Raw genomic sequence first — 20056 nt, forward strand, 5'->3', positions numbered from 1 at the left:
AAATACATACACTACACACATGCATGCATGCATACTTGTGCAGCAGAAGGAGTGGCTGTCATGTTTGTGAGGGCCGTGTGACAGCACTCTGTAAGAACAGACTGGCCTGGCTTTGTGTGTTTGGGTGGGGCTTCCTGCAAATATTTAGCAGCTCTTCAGAGGATCAGAGAATATATTCCAAACCTCATCTGCAGCAATTTGAAATATCTTTGATAAACTACTCTGTGGTTAAAAACCATAGGCAGTGTACACTATGTGTTTTGAGAACTGGCCAGTGACAGACAGGCACTGCTTAGCTCAAAGAAACAATGCTTTTATTTACACCCCTGTCTCTTCCATTAGCTCTGTTGCGTTTATCCTAATGCACTAAAACATCCTGGCAGTGATGCCAAGTAGGTTAATAATATGCAGTGGATTACGGTTTTAGCACAGCTCTGCGTTGCTGCTATGCTAAAGAACTGATTTAGCAGGGTGTAAAATAAACCTATCGCGACATATTTCCTTGACTCGCAAGCCTGCGCTGTGCTGTGCTGAGGTACATTCATTTCTGTCTCCGGCACAAAGCAAGTGAAGCAGCCTGCGATTGACTTCAGAGGCCCAGTATATTACATGAGTTAGTCATGGCTCATACTGAATTAAACATGGGAAGAAGAGTTTCTTTTTATCTACAGCCAAAGTGCTAAATCTGACCACTGCAACCGATACTCGCCCACTTCAAATCCTCCCTTTGATAGTGAAAGGGTAGGAGTTTCAAATGTATCAGTTTCTCCTCTTTTTTTTTTTTTTTGATGTTTCCGTCGCAAACACTGGTTGATGTTTGCAGCTGAAAACAAAATCATACAAAACAGAAAAAACAAAAAGGATTTTTTGTTCCCCTGCAGAGGGAATGCATCACGCTACACTTTGGTTTCTCTTTCATATGTGCGTTTAGTTTTTGTTTGCTGCACAGGTAGATTTAATCAGCCAACAGCAGGGTGACAGTTTCCTGCCAAATTATCTCTGATTGGTGCACTAATAATTACGGTGGACATGAATAGACCAGCTTCTGTGGTCTCCCGCAGTTCCTTTGGAGTTGGATGATAGTCAGATAATGCTCTGTTCAGCTCCGAGGATTTACGGACGTGTGTTTTGGTTTGTGGGACTCATCATTGCTGGTGCGGAGTTGTGATATTTATGGACAAGTAGGGATGAAAGCCTGGGGTCCTGTGGCTAATGAGATGCCGAGGCAGTGGGAATGATGGTTTTAATTACTGCCCAGGACTGGTCTAAAGGGGGCAATTGCTGAAGAGCATGCTGAGTGTCCTAGGTTGGGAGTTCAGACTGATGCCAGTCATGCTGTGCCTGGCTGCCTTTGATGCTCACTCCCCTCTGCTTTATTCCCACATTGTGCTTATTAGATTCTTTGCTGCTGATGCTTCACTGCACCTTTGTTCAAACCAATGCCACTGACTACGGAGAAGCATAACCACTGAGATTTTAACTCGAAATCCTCAGAAAGTTTCAGTGATGCTGAAGGCAACTTAATCTTAGCTCGAAATTAAATCCACCGTGTGTCCATTGTGCAGTGGCTTTTGCCGCACATGGGGAGTTTGCTTGGAAAAGACGAGGTGATGGAGTCCAACATGCATGGAAACTAAAATGGGCGCTAAAACTGAATTGGGGAAGATTCCACCCTGCTGTCTGCTCACATTTCACGGAGGAAGACAGTAGATTCCCATGCAGGTCCTGAGTCCTCCCTTTGCTCGGCTGCTCCCAGTAGGAGGGTGTTGCTACGTGTCTGCTCTCTGTTCTCCTGCGGCCCAGCTGTGGACCAACCCTTGTTGACTTTTCAGAGATCACATGGGATCCTCACTGAGGCCAGCACCAAGGGAGGGGGGTTCAGCCTCTGCAGGAGTCTGCTATGGTCAGCAAAGGCCTCCTCCTGCCAACCCCCTGCCTCTTCCCCCAAGAAAGGGAGAAAAAAGGTTGGTCTGGGTAGGGTCTGAACATGTCAGGTATATTCATAAACACAGTATTAAAAACAAGCTTACAGCTATCACTTCCTCATAGCAAACTCAAAAAAAAGATTGACAGTTTTTCACCTTTATAGTATTCAGTGGATACATCGGGGCCTATTTTTTTTTCTCTACCCAGATGTCCCGTATCTATGTACACAAATAATCTCTAACAAGTCAAGGCCGCCACAAGCCAGAGGGGTTTTTTCTTTTTTTAATCAAATGAACAGGAAACAGTATTTGCCAAGTACTAAAGGGAAAAAAAAGCTTGAATAGGGTATGTCCTTGGAGCTCATGCTTGCAGGAAGTGTGGATAAGGGGAAGGATCACTTATGAAAAAAGGGTTTTGTATATTCACGACAAGTAAATGTTTTGGTTTAAACAGTTTGACAATTCAGCCGTGCTTTGTGGTTTTTAAAGTATTATTTATATAGTTGTCGGCTTTGCTCGAAAGTGTTGCACGGACAATGATTTAAGTCAGATGTAAAATCCTCGACATCCGAAGCACACACAATAAAATTAAGCCACTGTTAAGGTTTGCTTTGTCCAGTAAGATCCTGTCTCTCTCCTCCACCAGACACTTAGTTGCCCAGAGAAACAACTTCAACATTAAAAAACAGGGAAGCTCTATTCATTTCAGTTTTGTTTATATAGCACCATATCACAATAACAGTCTGCTCAAGGCGCTTAATGTTATAAGACTCTACAGTAATATGGAAAAACCCAACAATCGAGAAACCCCCGATGAGCACGCACTTGGCAACAGTGGGAAAGAAAAACTCCCTTTTAACTGAGGGAAACGTTAGGCAGAAGCAGGCTCAGTGAAGGGAGGGAGACAAGCTGAGTACAATAAGCTGAACCAACATACTTCATTACTTTAAAGTAATTTTAAGTTTCACAGTACATAGAAAATTCATCCAGTCATCAACCAGTGTCTGGGTCTATTCACACAGCCAGTAACTTCACATGAGATGCAGGCACTGTAGGAACATACACACTCCTGATAACTGCACCAGGGCTTCAAACTGCAAGGATATCAACTACTAGACGCACTCTGATTATGATAATTTAAATATTCCATTATCCAAGTTAAGGTTAAGGAGTACTGAACGCATCTCAGCTGACACTGGGAAAAATGGGGTTTACACCCTGAACAGATCACTCTTCCTTCACAGGGCTAACGCAGAGCAGCACATTGAGTTTTCTCAGCCGTCTTCATTCTTCATTTCACTGTTAATACCAGTGTGTGTTCAAAATATTCAAGGGTATTCAGTTAAAACATCAAACAAGAGAATCTTGTGACTTAAATATTCGATACTGCTTGTTTATCTCGGTGTGCACATCCACACGGTTGGATATGATAAAGGATGGCAGCGCTTTCACAGATTGCATGCTGAAATATGTGCAAAGCTATTACTCTGGTTTAATGTCTTTTCCAATAAGTGGATGTGTTTTATAATATTTTCTCCTCTTCTTTTTTTCATATTGTATTTAAGTTTGTAGGAGTACAATTTATAGCTTATTAATGATTTAAGGTGGTACAGCATAATCTAATCTGTAAATGTAACAAAAGCTCAAATGTATTGATGAATAAAAGCGTTCTCTTTGGCATTTTTCGACTGCTTGGAAATGATCGTCTCCTTGTTCCGGAGGACTGATTGTTGGTATTGAACCTCAGCGATTCTGACAACACCAGCTGTGCGGCATCACTAACAAAGCTGGAAACTGTTTTCCGTCTTCATTATAAATAGACCAACACAGTTTGTTTTAGATTTTACAAACTATGTGTCTGCTTTGACTGCTTCTTCTGCATGGGCTTTGGATACCCGTGGAGAAAAATAACTTTTTTTTTTTACCCCTGTGATACAGTGCATGGCTGCATCATTTTAAGGAGCCTGGCATCATGAAATGCAAAGTCATTTTACTGCATCCCCCCCGACCACAATCTTTTTCTGTTTTGTTTCATGCCGTGAAGTGCATCTCTAGCTCCGACCTCAACCCCTAAGGCCACAAAAAAGCTTAAAATGCTTAGACATGGCATGCAAAATATGCCTGTAGTGTCGTGCCGCTTGTATGAAATCTCATGATTGTTTTAAAGGGGAACACGCTGATGTGGAGCAGATTAGGTTCCATGGCCGGGAAGAGAATAATCTAATTTTCCTAACCCGCTTACTGACATTGTGGCACGGTAGATCCCTAATATGCAGAATCCCCTCTTGTTCTGGTTTTTGCAATCAGGGGTTCGAGCTTAATGGAGCCACTGCGATTTATGTTGAAGGAAAGCTTTGATCCTGTTTGGGTTTTTTTTTTTTAAATGACAAAAGTAGGAAATTAGGTTGAAAACTATGAATATCAATATGAAGACACGTTCTTGACGGCGATGACGATGTTCTCGGTTGTGTTGATGATAGATGCAGGAGTGATGAGTGTGTGTTTGTGACTGTGCAGCCAGTTTTGATAGCCTAACTGTGTTGCGTGTTTCCTTTCATCAGCTTCGAGGCCGTAGCATCTCGCAGAGCATGATTAGCGTAAGCGTGGAATCCGCACCGCTGGGGGCTGCAGGGCGAGCTTGAAGCCTGAAGCGCATTCATCAACGTCCCTGGCAGGGTGCACCTTTCTCAGCCTCACACCACTCAGCTTGCAGTCCTCTCTCTGGCCCCGTTTTCTTCTTTTTCTTTCATTTTCCCCCCGTTTTTTTCTTTTTTCAGTGGCCTTTGTTGTTTTTTTAAGAGATAGGGTGGTTTTTGAAGATTTTTTCTCCTCCTTTATCAAAGCTTTTACAGTACTGGAACATTTTTGGAGGTGCATGTTGTGAGTAATGCTGAATTGCATCTGTAGCTGTTAATGAGCTTACAGAGACATACATCATAGTGGAGGTTTGCTTTTTGGGGGTTTTCTTTTTAGATTGTTACATCCTTTCCTGTTTTTTACCAAACAATTTGACTTGATGACACTGATGTCTCTGCCTTTAGCTCCCTTCAGTCTCCTTCCAGCAGGTAAACAGTGACTAAAGCAGGTCCTCGCAGATTCATCCCTCAGGTCTGAATATGTAATCACTCTTAGATCTCAGACATGAAAGACTTGCGTACATCTTCCTAAAAAAAATGCCCTCTGAGGTGCCAAGTTGTGTTTTAAATGGTGAGATGTTGAGAAGAGAGGCAAAGTCTGTGAGGAAATAATGGCTCATGATTAGGTAGGCCTTGAAAGAAACTGCTGACTTTGTGTAAGCCATTTAACACACTTCTGGATTAACATTTCTGTCATCATGGTGATAAGTTTACATTTGCACAGAAACTGAATGACACAAAGCCTTCATTGCCTTGGAAAAAGGCCCTCATCTATATAGTCATGAAAAGATCACTCACAGTTATCACTTGACTTTCATTCAGTGAGTTGTACAGCCCTCTTTTGTTCACCTTCATTCGGTTTAATACTAGCTAAAAGAACTGATAGGCTATTTTTAAGAAGATAATCTTTTATAGATTATGTTATATGGTGTACACACTCTAAGTCATCCTTGTCAAGGTGAAATTTTAGGAAACATTCTTTAGGAAACATTCTTACAGGTTCTTACTGGCCTGTCGGGTGAAATCTCAGGCCAACAACCAGCAACCATATGTTTAAGGCCCGCATCAGAGGCTGGATGAACTGTATTAGCGGTCATCCTGAGTCTGTAAATTTAATTCTACAGCTTTGCTGACATCTAGTGGCCAAAATTGAAATCACACTATTTTAAAAAAATGCACACACAACCACCGTATCAGGTTAAACCACTCCGCTTAAAAACATAGTTCGGGGGGGGGAGTGCATTTTGTAATTACAGGTATCCCGTCATGGATGGGTCCGTTTTGCCCGGATATAATTATAATATACTTATAATATATGGTTGATATGTGGATTAAATACATTATTTAATCTCAAGACGTTTGTTGAGAAAGTCGATGAAACTCAGTAGCGTATTAATTTTTTCAGTGATGCGGCCTATAAGTACATTGTGCACATTTCATTTTCCTCTTTGACCGGGACACCTGCTGTAAGGGAAAGTTAGGACGGTTTATAATAAGAAAAGAAAAAAATAAAGTGAGTATTCTTAGTTAATATCATACAACATGTGTTGAAAACGACAGTAAATATTGAGAGTGACTCTTAAAGTTGATATTGAAATCGATTAATGATAGCCTTACCGTTAATGGGCAGATGTTAATTAGCTAACGCATTGGTCTCTATTTATTTGACAAAAAACGCTACAATTTACAGTCAAAATCTTGGATAACGCATGCAATTAATGTGCAAACAAGAATGTCACATTTTATTCTGTAAAACAATCGTACACAAAAATCGGATTTCTCGTTAGCATGTGGTCATTAGCTAGCATCAGGTGTAACGATTCTACTTGATCACAAAATGGCGGCGGGGTAAAAGTAGAGGGCCTTGATGTTTTTGCAACGGTAAATTTTGGTTGGCAAAAATTAATTGCATTTTTTTAATCGCTGAAAATTTAGAGTATCGCTTTTCATCAGCCGAAAAAATTGAGAGGGGGCGAAAATGACTGGCAGAGCACGAGCGAGATCCAGAGGAAGAGCGCGTGGGCAGGAGACTGCAGCACCTGGAGCGGTAAGGACACCTTTGAATTTACTGTTAAATAATCCTTTAAAAAAAATCATATTCCCGTTACACGCTGGTTAACTACTTTGATTCAGCAGGGGTCAGTGGTGCATACAGCTTAGGCCGCATGGCCGATAGAAAGACAACAGGCTGATATTTACTGTGCCAAGCCTTATATTACCCAATGGTCTGTATCTGTAATGCCAACAAGTTATTATGGGTTTTTTTGTTATTTCTTTTGTACCCCTCACCCGGAAAAGGCTTATAGGATGTCCTCACACCGCTGGGCATGCGCACTGGACAAGTTTGTGAATTCAAAACTGGAGAAGGAAATCATCTAGGCTTTTCAAATTGGTACCATATGAGTTAAAAGGTTGAGGGATGGCAGTGCCGACTGCCAGTATTTTTCCCTCTATACTGAAATTTACCTCAAACATGCACCAGCAGGGTTGCTCCATTTGTTTTTGTGCTTGTATTATCAAGATCTACCTCACTATATAAAATACCTTGAAATAATTAGCTGTTAACCCATTCTGTATAAATAAAATGGAAGTGACTCATGAAACTAAGAAAAATGATGTGTCAGGACTGCATTTCTGCATTTTTTATTTTTTTTTGTCACAGTGGGAATTCTCTCCATTATCCACAGGACTCACTGTTGTCATTGCCCATACTCTTTGAAAAAGACATGTACTGCATAAAACATGCTCAGCATTTCATTTACAGAACGTAATTGTTCTTCTCACCTGTTAAAAGTGAAACGGCACACAGTGGCAGTCATTTCTAAAGTTGGACTTTAAATCTGAATTTTTCCAGATTAAAATGATTTTACATAATTTTGTCTCACCCTGTTGCATAAAATGCAGAAACAAGCCGAGGTGTGAAAAACGTTTTCCAAGCGTAATTCTTTATTTACTACAGAAAATACTGAGAACTTGCAGCATTAATGTGCTGTGGAAAATGTAAAGGGAAAACATTCTCTCTGGTATATTTATCTCATTCTTGGATGCGCACATTAAAAGTAATTGTCAAAAATGTGTCTGCAGAGTTAAGTTCCTTCTCGTGAAAAGAATGACCATGCTTAAAGCGACGTCACTTCTCCAACCTTCCTTTTGTTTTGTTTTTTTGTTTTTTTTCTTCAAGAGTCAGGCCCAAGAGCCGGCACCAGCAGCTGCCCCTCCCCCAGAGGCGGGGGACCTGGGTGGTAGAGGGAGGCAGAAAGGTGCTCCAGGACCCTTCAGTGCAGAAGGTGCAGTCAAACAAAAAGTCGAGCTACATTTCTTCTGTTAAATATCTTTGTTTGTCCTTTCTTTACTCCATTTATAAGTAAAGTTAAAAATGTAAACTGATGAGGACTGCACTGCAGAGGAAACCATCTCTTCTAATTGTGCAAAGAAATAAGGCAGTCCGATTCGATAACACTTTCTGTGCATTGCTAGAAATGTAAAATGCAGATTATATATTTGTAGACCGACACTATTGCCTTGTTGTTTTTTACATTCATATTAGTGCATGTGGACTGTTAACAGTCTTCATTTGTTTTCATTAGCTCTTCTACAGATTTCAGCTGGATTTCAGCAGGTGAAGCTTGGAGAAAGAGGTGGACGCCGCCGGGATTTTCATGATGCAGGCGTTAACACGAGGCAGGCAATGGAGCATGTGAAGGAATCCAAATGCGGTCAGTAGTTTTAAATCGAAACGATGCCAAATGTAACTTTCTGTAATCTGTGAGGTTTGAAAATTACTACTAAAATTCTGTGTGTGTTCACTTCCTCAGGAGTAACTGGTAATCCCATTCAGCTGACCGCAAACTTCTTTCGCATCCTGTCCCGCCCTCAGTGGGTTCTGTATCAGTACCATGTGGACTTCAAACCACAAATGGAGTCGCGACGCCTGAGATCTGCGCTCCTCTTCCAGCACGAGGAAACACTTGGCTCAGCACGGAGCTTCGATGGAGCTCTGCTTTTTCTGCCGAACAGATTGCACAGCAAGGTACTGTGATGCTCCAAACATCGCGCGTTATGAAGAAAGTGTTTGTGCACGCAGATGGAATTGCCTGTTCGTTATCATTGTAAAAAGAGTTGGTTTCCATAAATCAGTCAGCCTGAATGATCAGGTTAGTGTTAATCTCTTGAGAGATTGGAGTTATTGATTGCAAAACACTGAATTCCTGTAATTCTTTCAAAGTAGTAGTTGTTATATTATAAATGGCACAGGAGTTGACAAAGGCGTTGCTTGGTGGCTTGGAAAGTTGTGGTCTTTTGACAAGCCTGGATTTTCCTCTTATCCAGTGTCTAACCCTCGTGTTTAGGAGACTGTGGTCTATAGCGAGACCAGAAATGGAGAGAAGGTTCAGATAACAATCACCCTGACGAATGAACTGCCACCCTCTTCACCAGTGTGCATTCAGTTTTACAATATCATATTCCGAAGGTAAGCTTTCCACCTTTCAGAGCTTCTTTTTAAAAAGTGATGCGCTGCAATATTTTTCGAATGCGTCTGCCAATTTAATGAAGTGATTTGCAACTGATTCGTAGTTTATGATTGTTGATCGGTAAAGTAAATAGTTGCATTTAATTGCAAACATTTTGACGTTGGTACAACTCACCAAAGTATTTTTGATGACTGGAAGCTTTAATGTCTACAGGATTTTGAGAATTCTCAACATGCAGCAGATTGGACGCAACTACTACAGCCCCAGTGATCCCCTTAACATCCCACAGCACAAGTATAGTTCTTTTGTTTTTTCTTATATTAAAATTTAAGGCCTAACATTAACTGCAAAAGTTTTTACATGTATCAACATGAATGAACTTATTTTTCTCAGTACACAGTAACATCGACCGTCTGCAGGCAAAGTCCTCACAGTTTTTGCCCACTCATACATGATTGTGCCTGGCATAGTTGCCAGATGAAAAGGGTTTGGGGGGTATTTGCTTATCAACAGGTATTTAAAAAAAACATTACGAGCTAAAACAATTTCCTCTAAAACCTGATGGTGTCGGTTAGATCTGAAACTTTTAAACTCCTCATAAATGTCAAAGTAAAAGCAATGTATTCTTAACGGTTTTAGAAATTACGTAATTTAAAAAAATAATTATTATTTGTATTTATTTAAAATTTTATGCTAGGTTGACCATCTGGCCAGGGTACACCACCAACATCTTGCAGTACGAGTCCTGTATCATGATGTGCACTGACGTGAGCCACAAGGTGCTGCGCAGTGAGACAGTCCTCGACTTTATGGTCAACTTGAGGCAGCAATGTGGAAGTCAACGCTTTACTGAGATCTGTGAGAAGGAGCTTGTCGGGCTCATAATCCTCACGAAGTAAGATTTGCATTTAGCATCTTGTTTTTGTACTTGTGATGTGTATCACTCTAATGCAGGGGTGTCGAACTCAGGGCCTCGAGGGCCGGTGTCCTGGAGGTTTTAGATATCACCTTGGGTCAACACACCTGAATCAAATGATTGGTTCATTACCAGGCCTCTGGAGAACTTCAAGACATGTTTAGGAAGTAAGTTAGCCATTTAAATTGGCTGTGTTGGATCAAGGACACATCTAAAACCTGCAGGACACCGGCCCTCGAGGCCTAGAGTTCGACACCTGTGCGCTGATGCATTAGTTTCACAGTGCGTATGTGTAATCATATGTGACTTACTACTTGTGTTTATTTCTAATGTTTAGGTACAACAACAAAACCTACCGGATTGATGGTATTGCTTGGGATCACACTCCCAGCAACACATTCAAGAGGGGAGATGCTGACACTTCCTTTAAGAACTACTACAAGAGTGTGGGTATTGTGCACTCAACATTAAAAAAAAAAGCCCTCAAGTTCTCATTACATGGACAATTACTGGCAAAGGCAAATATAAGAAATGGAACTAAAATTATCTAACTATTTAAAGGGCTAAAATTCAGATGCAAAATTTAAGAAAGAATTTGCATTTAGTGTCACTGGTGCAAAGTTTTTAAAGTGCTGCAAGTAGTAACTTTATGGTAAATTGCCTCAGTTTCAGTCCACACTCAAATATTTATACTTCCTGTTCTTAGCAATATGGCCTGGACATCACTGATGAAAACCAGGTGCTGCTGATCAGCTATGTGAAGAGGATGGGTCCTGCTGGAGCGCCACCTCCTGGTCCAGCCATGCTTATCCCAGAGCTGTGCTACCTAACAGGTTTAACCTTATTCTGTGCCATTTGGCCCTTTTCGGATAAATGTGCCTCTTTGTTCATCTGCAGGCATCTGTAAATATACGCTTCACGTCTAAGGACCTCAGTCCGTCTGCATTAAAGTTACAATGCTAATCTTACAAACATGTATGTACCACTTTCAACAAGGTACAAGTCAGAAATGTTTGCAGTTAGATTCACTAATAGTAATCCACAAGAAGGTATTTAGTTTGTTTATTCTGATACCTGAAACATTGGCCTCAGATGTGTTTTACAAGGAAGTTGTTTTATTATAACTAACTTTTTATAGGAATTGGATATTTTACATTTTGATTGGTTGTGTTTAACAGGCTTGACTGATAAGATGCGAGCTGATTTCAGCATCATGAAGGACTTGAGTACCCACACCAGACTGACCCCAGAGCAGAGGGAGGGACGCCTCAACAGATTTATCACTAATATACAGAGGTAGGTGACAGTCACTAGTAGAATCAGAATCAGAATAGAAATAAACGGATTGTTTTGAGTTATTGCCTAGGTGGTCTTTAATAGCTAGGCAATAATATATAAAACAATGATTTAGTGTTAATACTGGACTTGTCACATCTATACTGTGCTTAAGAGAAGTGATTTTTGAGGCATATATTTTCAATTGATCATGACAATTAAAGCTCTGATTTTTTTTTTTCCTAGAAGTTGTCTTCATCTCAGACACACTTTGGGTGTTCTGATAATATACTCAAAAGTTGACTGCAAATTTCTTCGTCATTATGTTCTGTCTGTAAGATTCCTGGCTTTGATTTACAGCTTAAATTATTTCACAGGAACGCTGACGCGCAAGCCGAGTTGGATAAGTGGGGACTCAGCTTTGATAAGCAACTTCTAAATCTGGCTGGCAGAGTCCTCCCTGTGGAGAGGATTTACCAGGGGTCAAGATCGGTATAATTTCTTCTTCTCAGTTAATTAAACAGATACATTTAAGGGCTCATTTAATATGTTTAATATAATTATCACATAGTATGACTACAACCCCTGGGCCGCTGACTGGGCCAAAGAGATGCGTGGATTAGCTGTGATGAGCGCTCCTCCCTTGAGCAACTGGCTCCTCTTTCACACCCGTCGTAACGGCAATGAAGCCAGTTCTCTTCTACAGACTCTCAGCAGAGTCTCAGGCCCACTGGGAATCGCCATGGGAAAACCTGTCATGTGAGTTTAGCATTTTTAAGTATTTCTGCAACACATTTTTTTTTTTTTTTATCACAATGGACTGTCACGTATGTAAAGTGAAATTTTTGACTGTAACACTTGTAGGTTTTTTTTTTTCTTGTCTTTTAATTCACAAACGTTATCGTGCATCCTTGTTTTTCTGTAGGATACAGTATGAAGATCATCAGGAATCTCTCCTCGCAGCCCTGCGGCACAGTGTTGGACCCCAGATAGAGATGGTTGGTGATGTGTGAAGTGCACACACTTGTACATTTACATTTCAGTTTTCAGGTCTAAAATGTTTTTTATGAACCACATTTGCATTTAAATGCTCGAATTGTAGCCATTTTTTATAACTGACAGAAACTGCAGGTCAGTGTATTGTAGTTATGTCACATTGCATTTTTGCCATCAGGGATCTTAATTTTGACGTTTCCCAAAGCGGTACCAGACCTCAAAGTGTTTCTGTTTGTTAGGTGGTGGTAGTCCTCCCCAACAACAGGAAGGATAAGTATGACAGCGTTAAGAAGTTCCTTTGTGTGGACTGCCCCACTCCCAGCCAGTGTGTGGTGGCCCGTACCCTCAGCCGACCTCAGGCACTCATGACTATAGCTACAAAGATTGCGCTGCAGATGGCTTGCAAGATGGGAGGGGAACTCTGGAGTGTGGAAATCCCTGTAAGTCCCACACAAACTAAATACTTCAGATGTCAGAGATTAAAGTTTAAGGTGTTTTGGAAAGCAAAGAGTAGTAACTTTTGAATTGATTAAACTTTCTGGTGCTTTAGATGAGAATGTATTTTTTTTTTTTTTTCCCCTTTCATCCAAAACTGGTTTGATTGGGTTCACAATGCCTCTGACTGTCCTTGGGATGACTTCTTAAAAATAGATCCCCAGTTTGATCTCTGGAGGTGCAGAAATCATCTATGGTTCTGTAGCTGTCCAACATTAAGAAAAAGAAAGAAAATCTGCTAAGTCATACATCCGGAGCTACCTGCTGTGGCAACCCCTTGTGATATTGTCATGTTTGTGCAGCTCAAACAGCTGATGATCGTGGGCATCGACTGCTACCATGACACCGCTGCTGGGAAAAGGTCTATTGGTGCTCTAGTGGCCAGTCTCAACCAAAGCATGAGCAGGTTGGTTTCTGTAACTGAGTTGGGAATTCACACTGGGAGCAGTGCAATGCTCTCGGTTATGTTCAACATGTGCAAACAAGGCCTCACTTGGCGTTTTGTGTGTGTGTGTGTGTGTGTGTGGTTTCCCAGCCTTTAAATGCAATAGTACAGTTAATGATTCAAATGTTTTTCAAGGTGGTTCTCAAAGTGTGTGCTGCAGCACAAAGGTCAGGAGATCATGGATGAGCTGAAGAAGACTTTGAGTGGCAAGTTTCTTTTGTCATTTCAAAAACTTTTACTTTTAAATACACAGAGGATCTCAGAAACTGTCTTAACACTTTGTTTTCCAGCTGCCCTGAAAGAGTATTTGAGGTTCAATGGCTGTCTGCCTTCACGCATCATCGTTTACCGAGACGGAGTGGGGGATGGGCAGTTGCACAGTGTGGTGAACTATGAGGTTCAGCAGATCATGGACTCCATCAAGTCAATGGGGCAAGACTACAAGTGAGTTTTTACATCTCCAACGGTTATGGTGTTTTTTAAATCTCTAAAAACGGTTGCCCTCAGAGGCAGTTAAATTTGCATTTGATAACACAAATGGTCATACATGATTCCTTCCTTTGATTTGAGAATTGTAAGGACAGTAAAGTAAAATGACTGGTTGGAACATGGACATTTTTGTAGTGCTGTTAGTATTTATTCCTGAGCATCAAAAGAACAAAGTTGAGATTATTTAGTAGAAGTGTCAGGTTTTCCCAGAGCCTCTGTCCTTTTGTTGTAGCCCAAAGCTGAGTGTGGTGGTGGTGAAGAAGCGCATAAGCAGCAGGTTTTTCGCCCACATAAATGGCAAGGTGTCCAATCCTCCTCCTGGCACCATCGTTGACGCAGAGGTCACCCGGCCAGAGTGGTACGTCTTGTTTTGAGGGGGGGCGGGGGTTTTTTTTTTTTGTTTGTTTGTTTGTTTTGTTTTTTTGTTTTTTTTTTAAAGCTGTTAACGGTCTTTTGATATTTACATAGGAGCAGTTGTATTGTGACAGTACTGTTGCACGTTTGTTTTCTAGGTATGACTTCTATATTGTGAGCCAAGCTGTTCGCAGTGGGAGTGTCTCACCAACCCACTACAATGTCGTGTATGACACCAGTGGACTCAAGCCAGATCACATGCAGCGGCTCACCTACAAGCTCTGCCACATGTACTACAACTGGCAGGTAGGCTGGCATCAGAGTGACCTTTTTGAGTAGAAATCTTTCTACACTGAAAATGTTGTCTTCATCTAAACTGGTCATAATCAGGTGTCTTTCTCCTCAGTGTTTTTAAGGAGTTTTCATTAAATGATGACATTTTTGAATGATCGACTCTAATTTAGAAATTTACAAAGCAATACAATTTAATTTTAATGGAGGGAGAATATCAGTCAAAAATCAATGAGTGATATAATTATTTGATCCCCTACAACCCAGCCAGAATTCTGACTCAAATTGGCAAATTACAATCAAAGAGTTCAAGAGTGTCTAATTATAAAGCACACCTGTCTACAGAATCAATTTCTTCAATTAATTATATTTTTCAGTAATTGAAAAAGAGCTGTCAAAGGACAAACGGGGAATGGGATGTAAGAAGGTGACAATTACTGGTGCAATTATCTGGAAATATAAAATGACCATCAGTTGCCCTCGGTTTGGAGCTCCACATACGATCTTTGCTCATGGGGTGCACAAGAAAGGTGGTCATCAGCACAAAACTACATGCCAGGAGCTTGTTAGAGATCTGAAGGCAGCTGGGACTACGGACACCAGAAAGGCACATGGCACACCCATCTTAAGTTCGCCAGTGAACAACTAAATGATTTAGAGAACGCTTTGAAAGTGCTGCGGTCAGATGAAACCAAAATTGAGCTCTTTGGCATCAGCTCAACCCGCTGTGTTTGTAGTAGGGCTGCCACAAACGATTATTTTGATAGTCGACTAGTCACCGATTATTTATGCGATTAGTCGACTAATCAGATCATCATCAATTGGACGTAAAACTACAGCTTATTGCACCAGCAGCATCTGCTCTTATATAACTATCATTAGCTTACAGCTTTAAGCTTTTAAGGTGCTAACTAAAAATAAAGACAAGATGATAGTTTATTCAATTTTAATGAAATTTGCAGATTGTTTCGGTAAAGTTTAATAAACTCCTTGCTATCTAAAATATAACAGGACACCGGAGTATATTCTCCAGCATCTCACACTTCTGATAATCAGCTGTCTGCTTGACGTTTATTCAGCTGTGTAAAAACTATAACTTTAATCTCAGCCAAACCGATTTACTCAGGAACAAATAAAATACAAAAAAAAAAAAAAGCCAAACAACAACATTTTTAATTTATCTAAGTGACTCATATATATTTAACCTGAGTCGCGAAAGACGGCGGTGGGTTTGAAAACAATTTGCCGGGAGTCCGGTGTTCTCACGGCGCTAGTGACCTAGCCCCCGGCTAGCTATCGAGCTAGTGGGTAACAGACGTCTCCGAAAACGTCGGAGCGCTTTTGAAAATATGTGGTGTCCTGATAAACTGAGCCGATATTTGAGGTTTACACAGCTACATTCTCGCCTGAAAATATGTTAAACGTTTATTTTGTGACCCAGAAAGAATAATAAGAGTAATATTAAAACTAACTAGCTACCGCCATTGTTGGAAACTAAGCTGGGCCGCGCTATGAATTCTGGGACACAGCTGCTTCTTCTTCTTCGGGGTTTAACGGCAGCTGGCATCCTTGTACATGCTGTGCTGCCATCTTCTGTTTCAGTCCGTTATTACACTCTTAAATCCTGCTATTATTCCTGCGTCTTTTGCGATCTTACAAAGCTTCAAACGACACGTCGACTATTAAATCAGCCGTCGACAATTTTGATAGTCGACGTAATCGTGACTAGTCGACAAATCGTGGCAGCCCTAGTTTGTAGGACAAGAAATGCAGAGTATTACCAAAGAACATGATCTCTGCAGTCAAACATGAAGGTGGAAACTTTGTACTTTGGAGGTGTTTTTCCGATAAGAGCACAGAAGACTAAAGGTGGGTCCGAATTAGGGCTGCCACAAACAATTATTTTGATAGTCGACTAGTCACCGATTATTTTTGCGATTAGTCGACTAATCAGATCATGCATCCATTGGACGTAAAACGTACAGCTTATTGCACCAGCAGCATCTGCTCTTATATAACTATCATTAGTTTACAGCTTTAAGTGTTTATGGTATGTGTTAACTAAAAATAAAGACAAGATGATAGTTTAAAGTTTAGTGAAATCTGCAGATTGTTTCGGTGGAGTTTAATAAACTCAGCCGTTGCTCCTTGCTATCTAAAATATAACAGGACACCGGAGTATATTCTCCAGCATCTCACACTTCTGATAATCAGTTGTCTGCTTGATGTTTATTCAGCTGTGTAAAAACTATAACTTTAATCTCAGCCAAACAGATTTACTCAGGAACAAATAAAATAAAAATAAAAAAAAGCCAAACGATAACATTTTTAAGTTATCTAACTGACTTATATATGTTTAACCTGAGTAGTGAAAGACGGCGTTGGGTTTGAAAACGATTTGCCGGGAGTCCGGTGTTCTCACCGGCTCTGGTGAGCCTTGAACCCCGGCTCGCTATCGAGCTGGTGGGTAACAGGCGTCTCCGAAAACGTCGGAGCGCTTTTGAAAATATGTGGTGTCTTGATAAACTGAGCAGATATTTGAAGTTTACACAGCTACATTCTCGCCTGAAAATATGTTAAGCGTTTATTTTGTGACCCAGAAAGAATAATAAGAGTAAAGTTAAAACTAACTAGCTGCCGCCATTGTTAGAAACTGAGCAGGGCCGCGCTACGAATTCTGGGACACTGCTTCTTCTTCTTCAAGGTTTAACGGCAGCTGGCATCCTTGTACATGCAGTGCTGCCATCTTCTGCTTCAGTCCGTTATTACACCCTTAAATACTCCTACTTATTCCTGCGTCTTTTGGGATCTTACAAAGCTTCAAACGACACATCAACTATTAAATTAGTCGTCGACGATTTTGATAGTCGACTAATCGTGGCAGCCCTAGTCCGAATCAGTCTTCCACCATGATGATGACCGGCCAAAGAAGTAGTACATTAAGGTCATTGAGTGGTCTAGTCAGTTTCCAGACCTCAATTGTATAGAAAACCTGTGGAGGGAGCTTAAGCTTTGAGTTCCCAAGTGGCAACTGAGAAACCTAAAGGATTTAGTTTCTGTAAAAAGGACCGGGCCAAAATCACTCCAGAGATGTGTGCAAACCTGGTGACAGACTATACGGCTGTACTGGCCAAGAGTTCCTTCACCAAGTACCCACTTGTGTTTTACTTGTGTATCAAATACTTTTTTCACTCAGTGACATGTGAATCCATTCATAACTCTGATATGTTTTTTTTTTTCTGTATTTGTTAAAATAAAACTGCCATTAAAAATTAGACTTCATTTCTGTGTAAGTGAGCAAACGTATAAATTCAGCAGGGATCAAATAATTTTCCCCGACTGTGTAAATGTCACTGGCTTTGGCATTGTGTTGGTCATGCCTGATTGTTTTTCTTTGTGCTTTAGGGGATCATCAGAGTGCCTGCTCCCTGCCAGTACGCCCACAAGTTGGCTTTCCTTGTGGGTCAGAGCATCCACAAAGAGCCCAATATGAAGCTGGATGACCAGCTTTTCTACCTTTAAAGATTAAAAAGGCCCAGTTTGCATAGAAAATCTTATTTACTAGTTTTTGTTGTTTGAGCTTAGTTGTTGTTGTTGTTTGAGCTTAGTAGTTGTTGTTTCGGAGGCCAAATTGAATGCAGTAGTTCGATCAGTTATACTTTAAGTGATGGGGAAAGTCTTTTTTTTTTTTTTTGTTGAGTATCTATAATCTTTGGTTTTGTTATATTTGAGCCTTTTATTGTTATCATTTGCAGCACAAGATTTAACCTAGATGCTGTCACACTTTCTGTATTCATTTACTCACAAATCAATAAATCTGTTTGTAATTCCTGGCATTTCAAAGCAAGTCAGTCCAATATTACATTACAAAATATCAAATTTATTTATTTTTTTATATAAAAGATTGCACATGCACACCCACACAATAATTTGTAACCATCAATATAGGCTGATAATTCTTATCATAAAGCTAGCACACAGTTGCAGACTTTTAAACAATATGGTCTTCAAGACACCATGGGGAAAGCTTAAACTGTTTGATTATAAATTTAAATGTACAAAAAAGGCAGTCTGAAAATCAAGTATAAACATTTAAAAACAATTTTACAAATGGACAAAGTACAAAAAGAGCAACAGTCACTCAAAATGAAGAGAAGCAATGTCTGAGGAAGTGGTTCGTAAATAGGAAAAAGGTGTTCATCAGTTTACTGTAGGTGCAGATGGCGGTCTGGCCGAGAATTGTACAGAAAGCATCAGAATGTTTTGCATACATTCTTGTTTTGTTTTTTTTTCTTCTTTGTTTTTGGCAGTTTCAGTTCAACTCTTGTGTATAGAAAATAGTCTGGATTTAAACGGCATGGGAGGATGAAATGGGGAAACTGAATGATGTAAGGTAGGAGGTGGTGGACTGTTCCATTTCACGCACAAGAATGGACATCTGCACAATCCCTTAGGGCAGCTTTGAAAATACATTGGCCTTCAATTCATCGTACATTCACTACTCTACATTAAGGTGTAGATATATATATATAGATATATCGATATACAGTACTTGTATCCTGCACCAACATAAAGTGGGACACTGAACAGGCATCACTGACGGATTGGCTTGAAAAGTATTTCAGATCAAATATATTTTGGGTTAGGAGGGGCAGCATAGAGGTAGCCTTGTGTCTCACTGTTTACTACTGTGAAGTCATCAAACCTGTAGCATTTAGTGAAGCTCAGAAGTGTTGCATGTTAGAAATCCACCGCAGTACAATGGCTGATTTGATCTGCCGATGCCATATCGCACAGTAACTATTTCTTTAATGCAACTGTAAAGTCATGTTTTAATTTGGGAGTATAGTGTCAACTTTAAAAAAAATCTCCATACATATGAATTTGGTATAGGGGGAGAATTTTCAAAAGTTTTTCTAGGATTACAAAAATGTTTATTTTTGAGAGGTTTAACAATAAATGGACGACAACACTGGAGACTTGAATAGTTCTACGTAAGCTCTGTCGCATGGAAACACAACAGTCACACAATACCCTGCATGTCACAAGTTGGGATTGACATTTGCGAACGCCTTTTATGAAGTAACATAAATGAATAGTAGGCATGAAACTGCATGCTCTACTGCAGCGGTCCCCAACCCCTGGGCCTCGGACCGGTACCGGGCCACGAGAGTTGAGGCTCAGGTGTGAAATGTATAGTTTTCAGGGTTATTTTGTTATCGTTTACTCAGTTTTCCTTGGTCTTTTCACGTGTGTTATGAATACATTTTCGTTTTTTTGGTACCGGTACTAGTTTTATTTTGTTGTATTTATCCGCGACACCTTAAAGGCCGGTCCATGAAAATATTGTCGGGCATAAACCGGTCCATGGTGCAAAAAAGGTTGGGGACCGCTGCTCTACTGGACAAAGTACTACCCATTGTGCAATTATAAGGCAAATACATGGAGGTTGGATATACTAGGCATTGTCATTTAGGCTGATTTGACTGCAAAGACCCTGTAGTAAATACAGTATGTGCTTGTTGCTGACACGTCTCTGGGGAGGGAAATATGCCTATATCACAGCTGTTGAAGTAGGGCAGAAGAGAAGGAGTTAATTCTGCTGATTTGTCAACGTTTACTGCACAGTATGTCAGCTATGCTGACTTAAAAGTACTGCATGCTCCAGGTTCCACACTAACCCCGTTGCATCGTATGCGATCTGAAGGGGCCAGGAGGGAATGTGCTGAAGTAACGCATGCAAACCTTGTGTACAATTTACG

General features: G+C 40.5%; 1 protein-coding gene across 1 annotated transcript; it reads left to right on the top strand.

Annotated features, from left to right (window-relative positions):
- Positions 1 to 5847: 5847 nt before the first annotated feature.
- On the top strand, positions 5848 to 18130 carry piwil1 (piwi-like RNA-mediated gene silencing 1). The gene is made up of 21 exons (XM_082555923.1): positions 5848 to 6074; positions 6497 to 6608; positions 7743 to 7848; positions 8149 to 8277; positions 8377 to 8591; positions 8911 to 9032; positions 9247 to 9327; positions 9731 to 9928; positions 10287 to 10395; positions 10656 to 10782; positions 11128 to 11245; positions 11602 to 11716; positions 11796 to 11983; positions 12150 to 12222; positions 12460 to 12660; positions 13018 to 13121; positions 13296 to 13366; positions 13451 to 13604; positions 13882 to 14007; positions 14162 to 14309; positions 17700 to 18130. Exons 2-21 carry the CDS (start codon positions 6540 to 6542, stop codon positions 17814 to 17816), a joined length of 2571 nt encoding a protein of 856 aa, XP_082412049.1. The 5' UTR covers positions 5848 to 6074; positions 6497 to 6539; the 3' UTR covers positions 17817 to 18130.
- Positions 18131 to 20056: the final 1926 nt, after the last annotated feature.

The sequence above is a fragment of the Aulonocara stuartgranti genome (assembly GCF_965226115.1).
Source record: "Aulonocara stuartgranti genome assembly, chromosome: 12".
Lineage (NCBI taxonomy): Eukaryota > Metazoa > Chordata > Actinopteri > Cichliformes > Cichlidae > Aulonocara > Aulonocara stuartgranti.

Bases quoted from the DNA above. Each gene is read 5' to 3' on its own strand.
- piwil1 (XM_082555923.1), top strand. From the start codon at position 6,540: ATGACTGGCAGAGCACGAGCGAGATCCAGAGGAAGAGCGCGTGGGCAG. The intron at 9,328-9,730 runs GTATAGTTCTTT...ATTTTATGCTAG, and splicing joins CTTAACATCCCACAGCACAA to GTTGACCATCTGGCCAGGGT. The intron at 11,984-12,149 runs GTGAGTTTAGCA...GTTTTTCTGTAG, and splicing joins GCCATGGGAAAACCTGTCAT to GATACAGTATGAAGATCATC.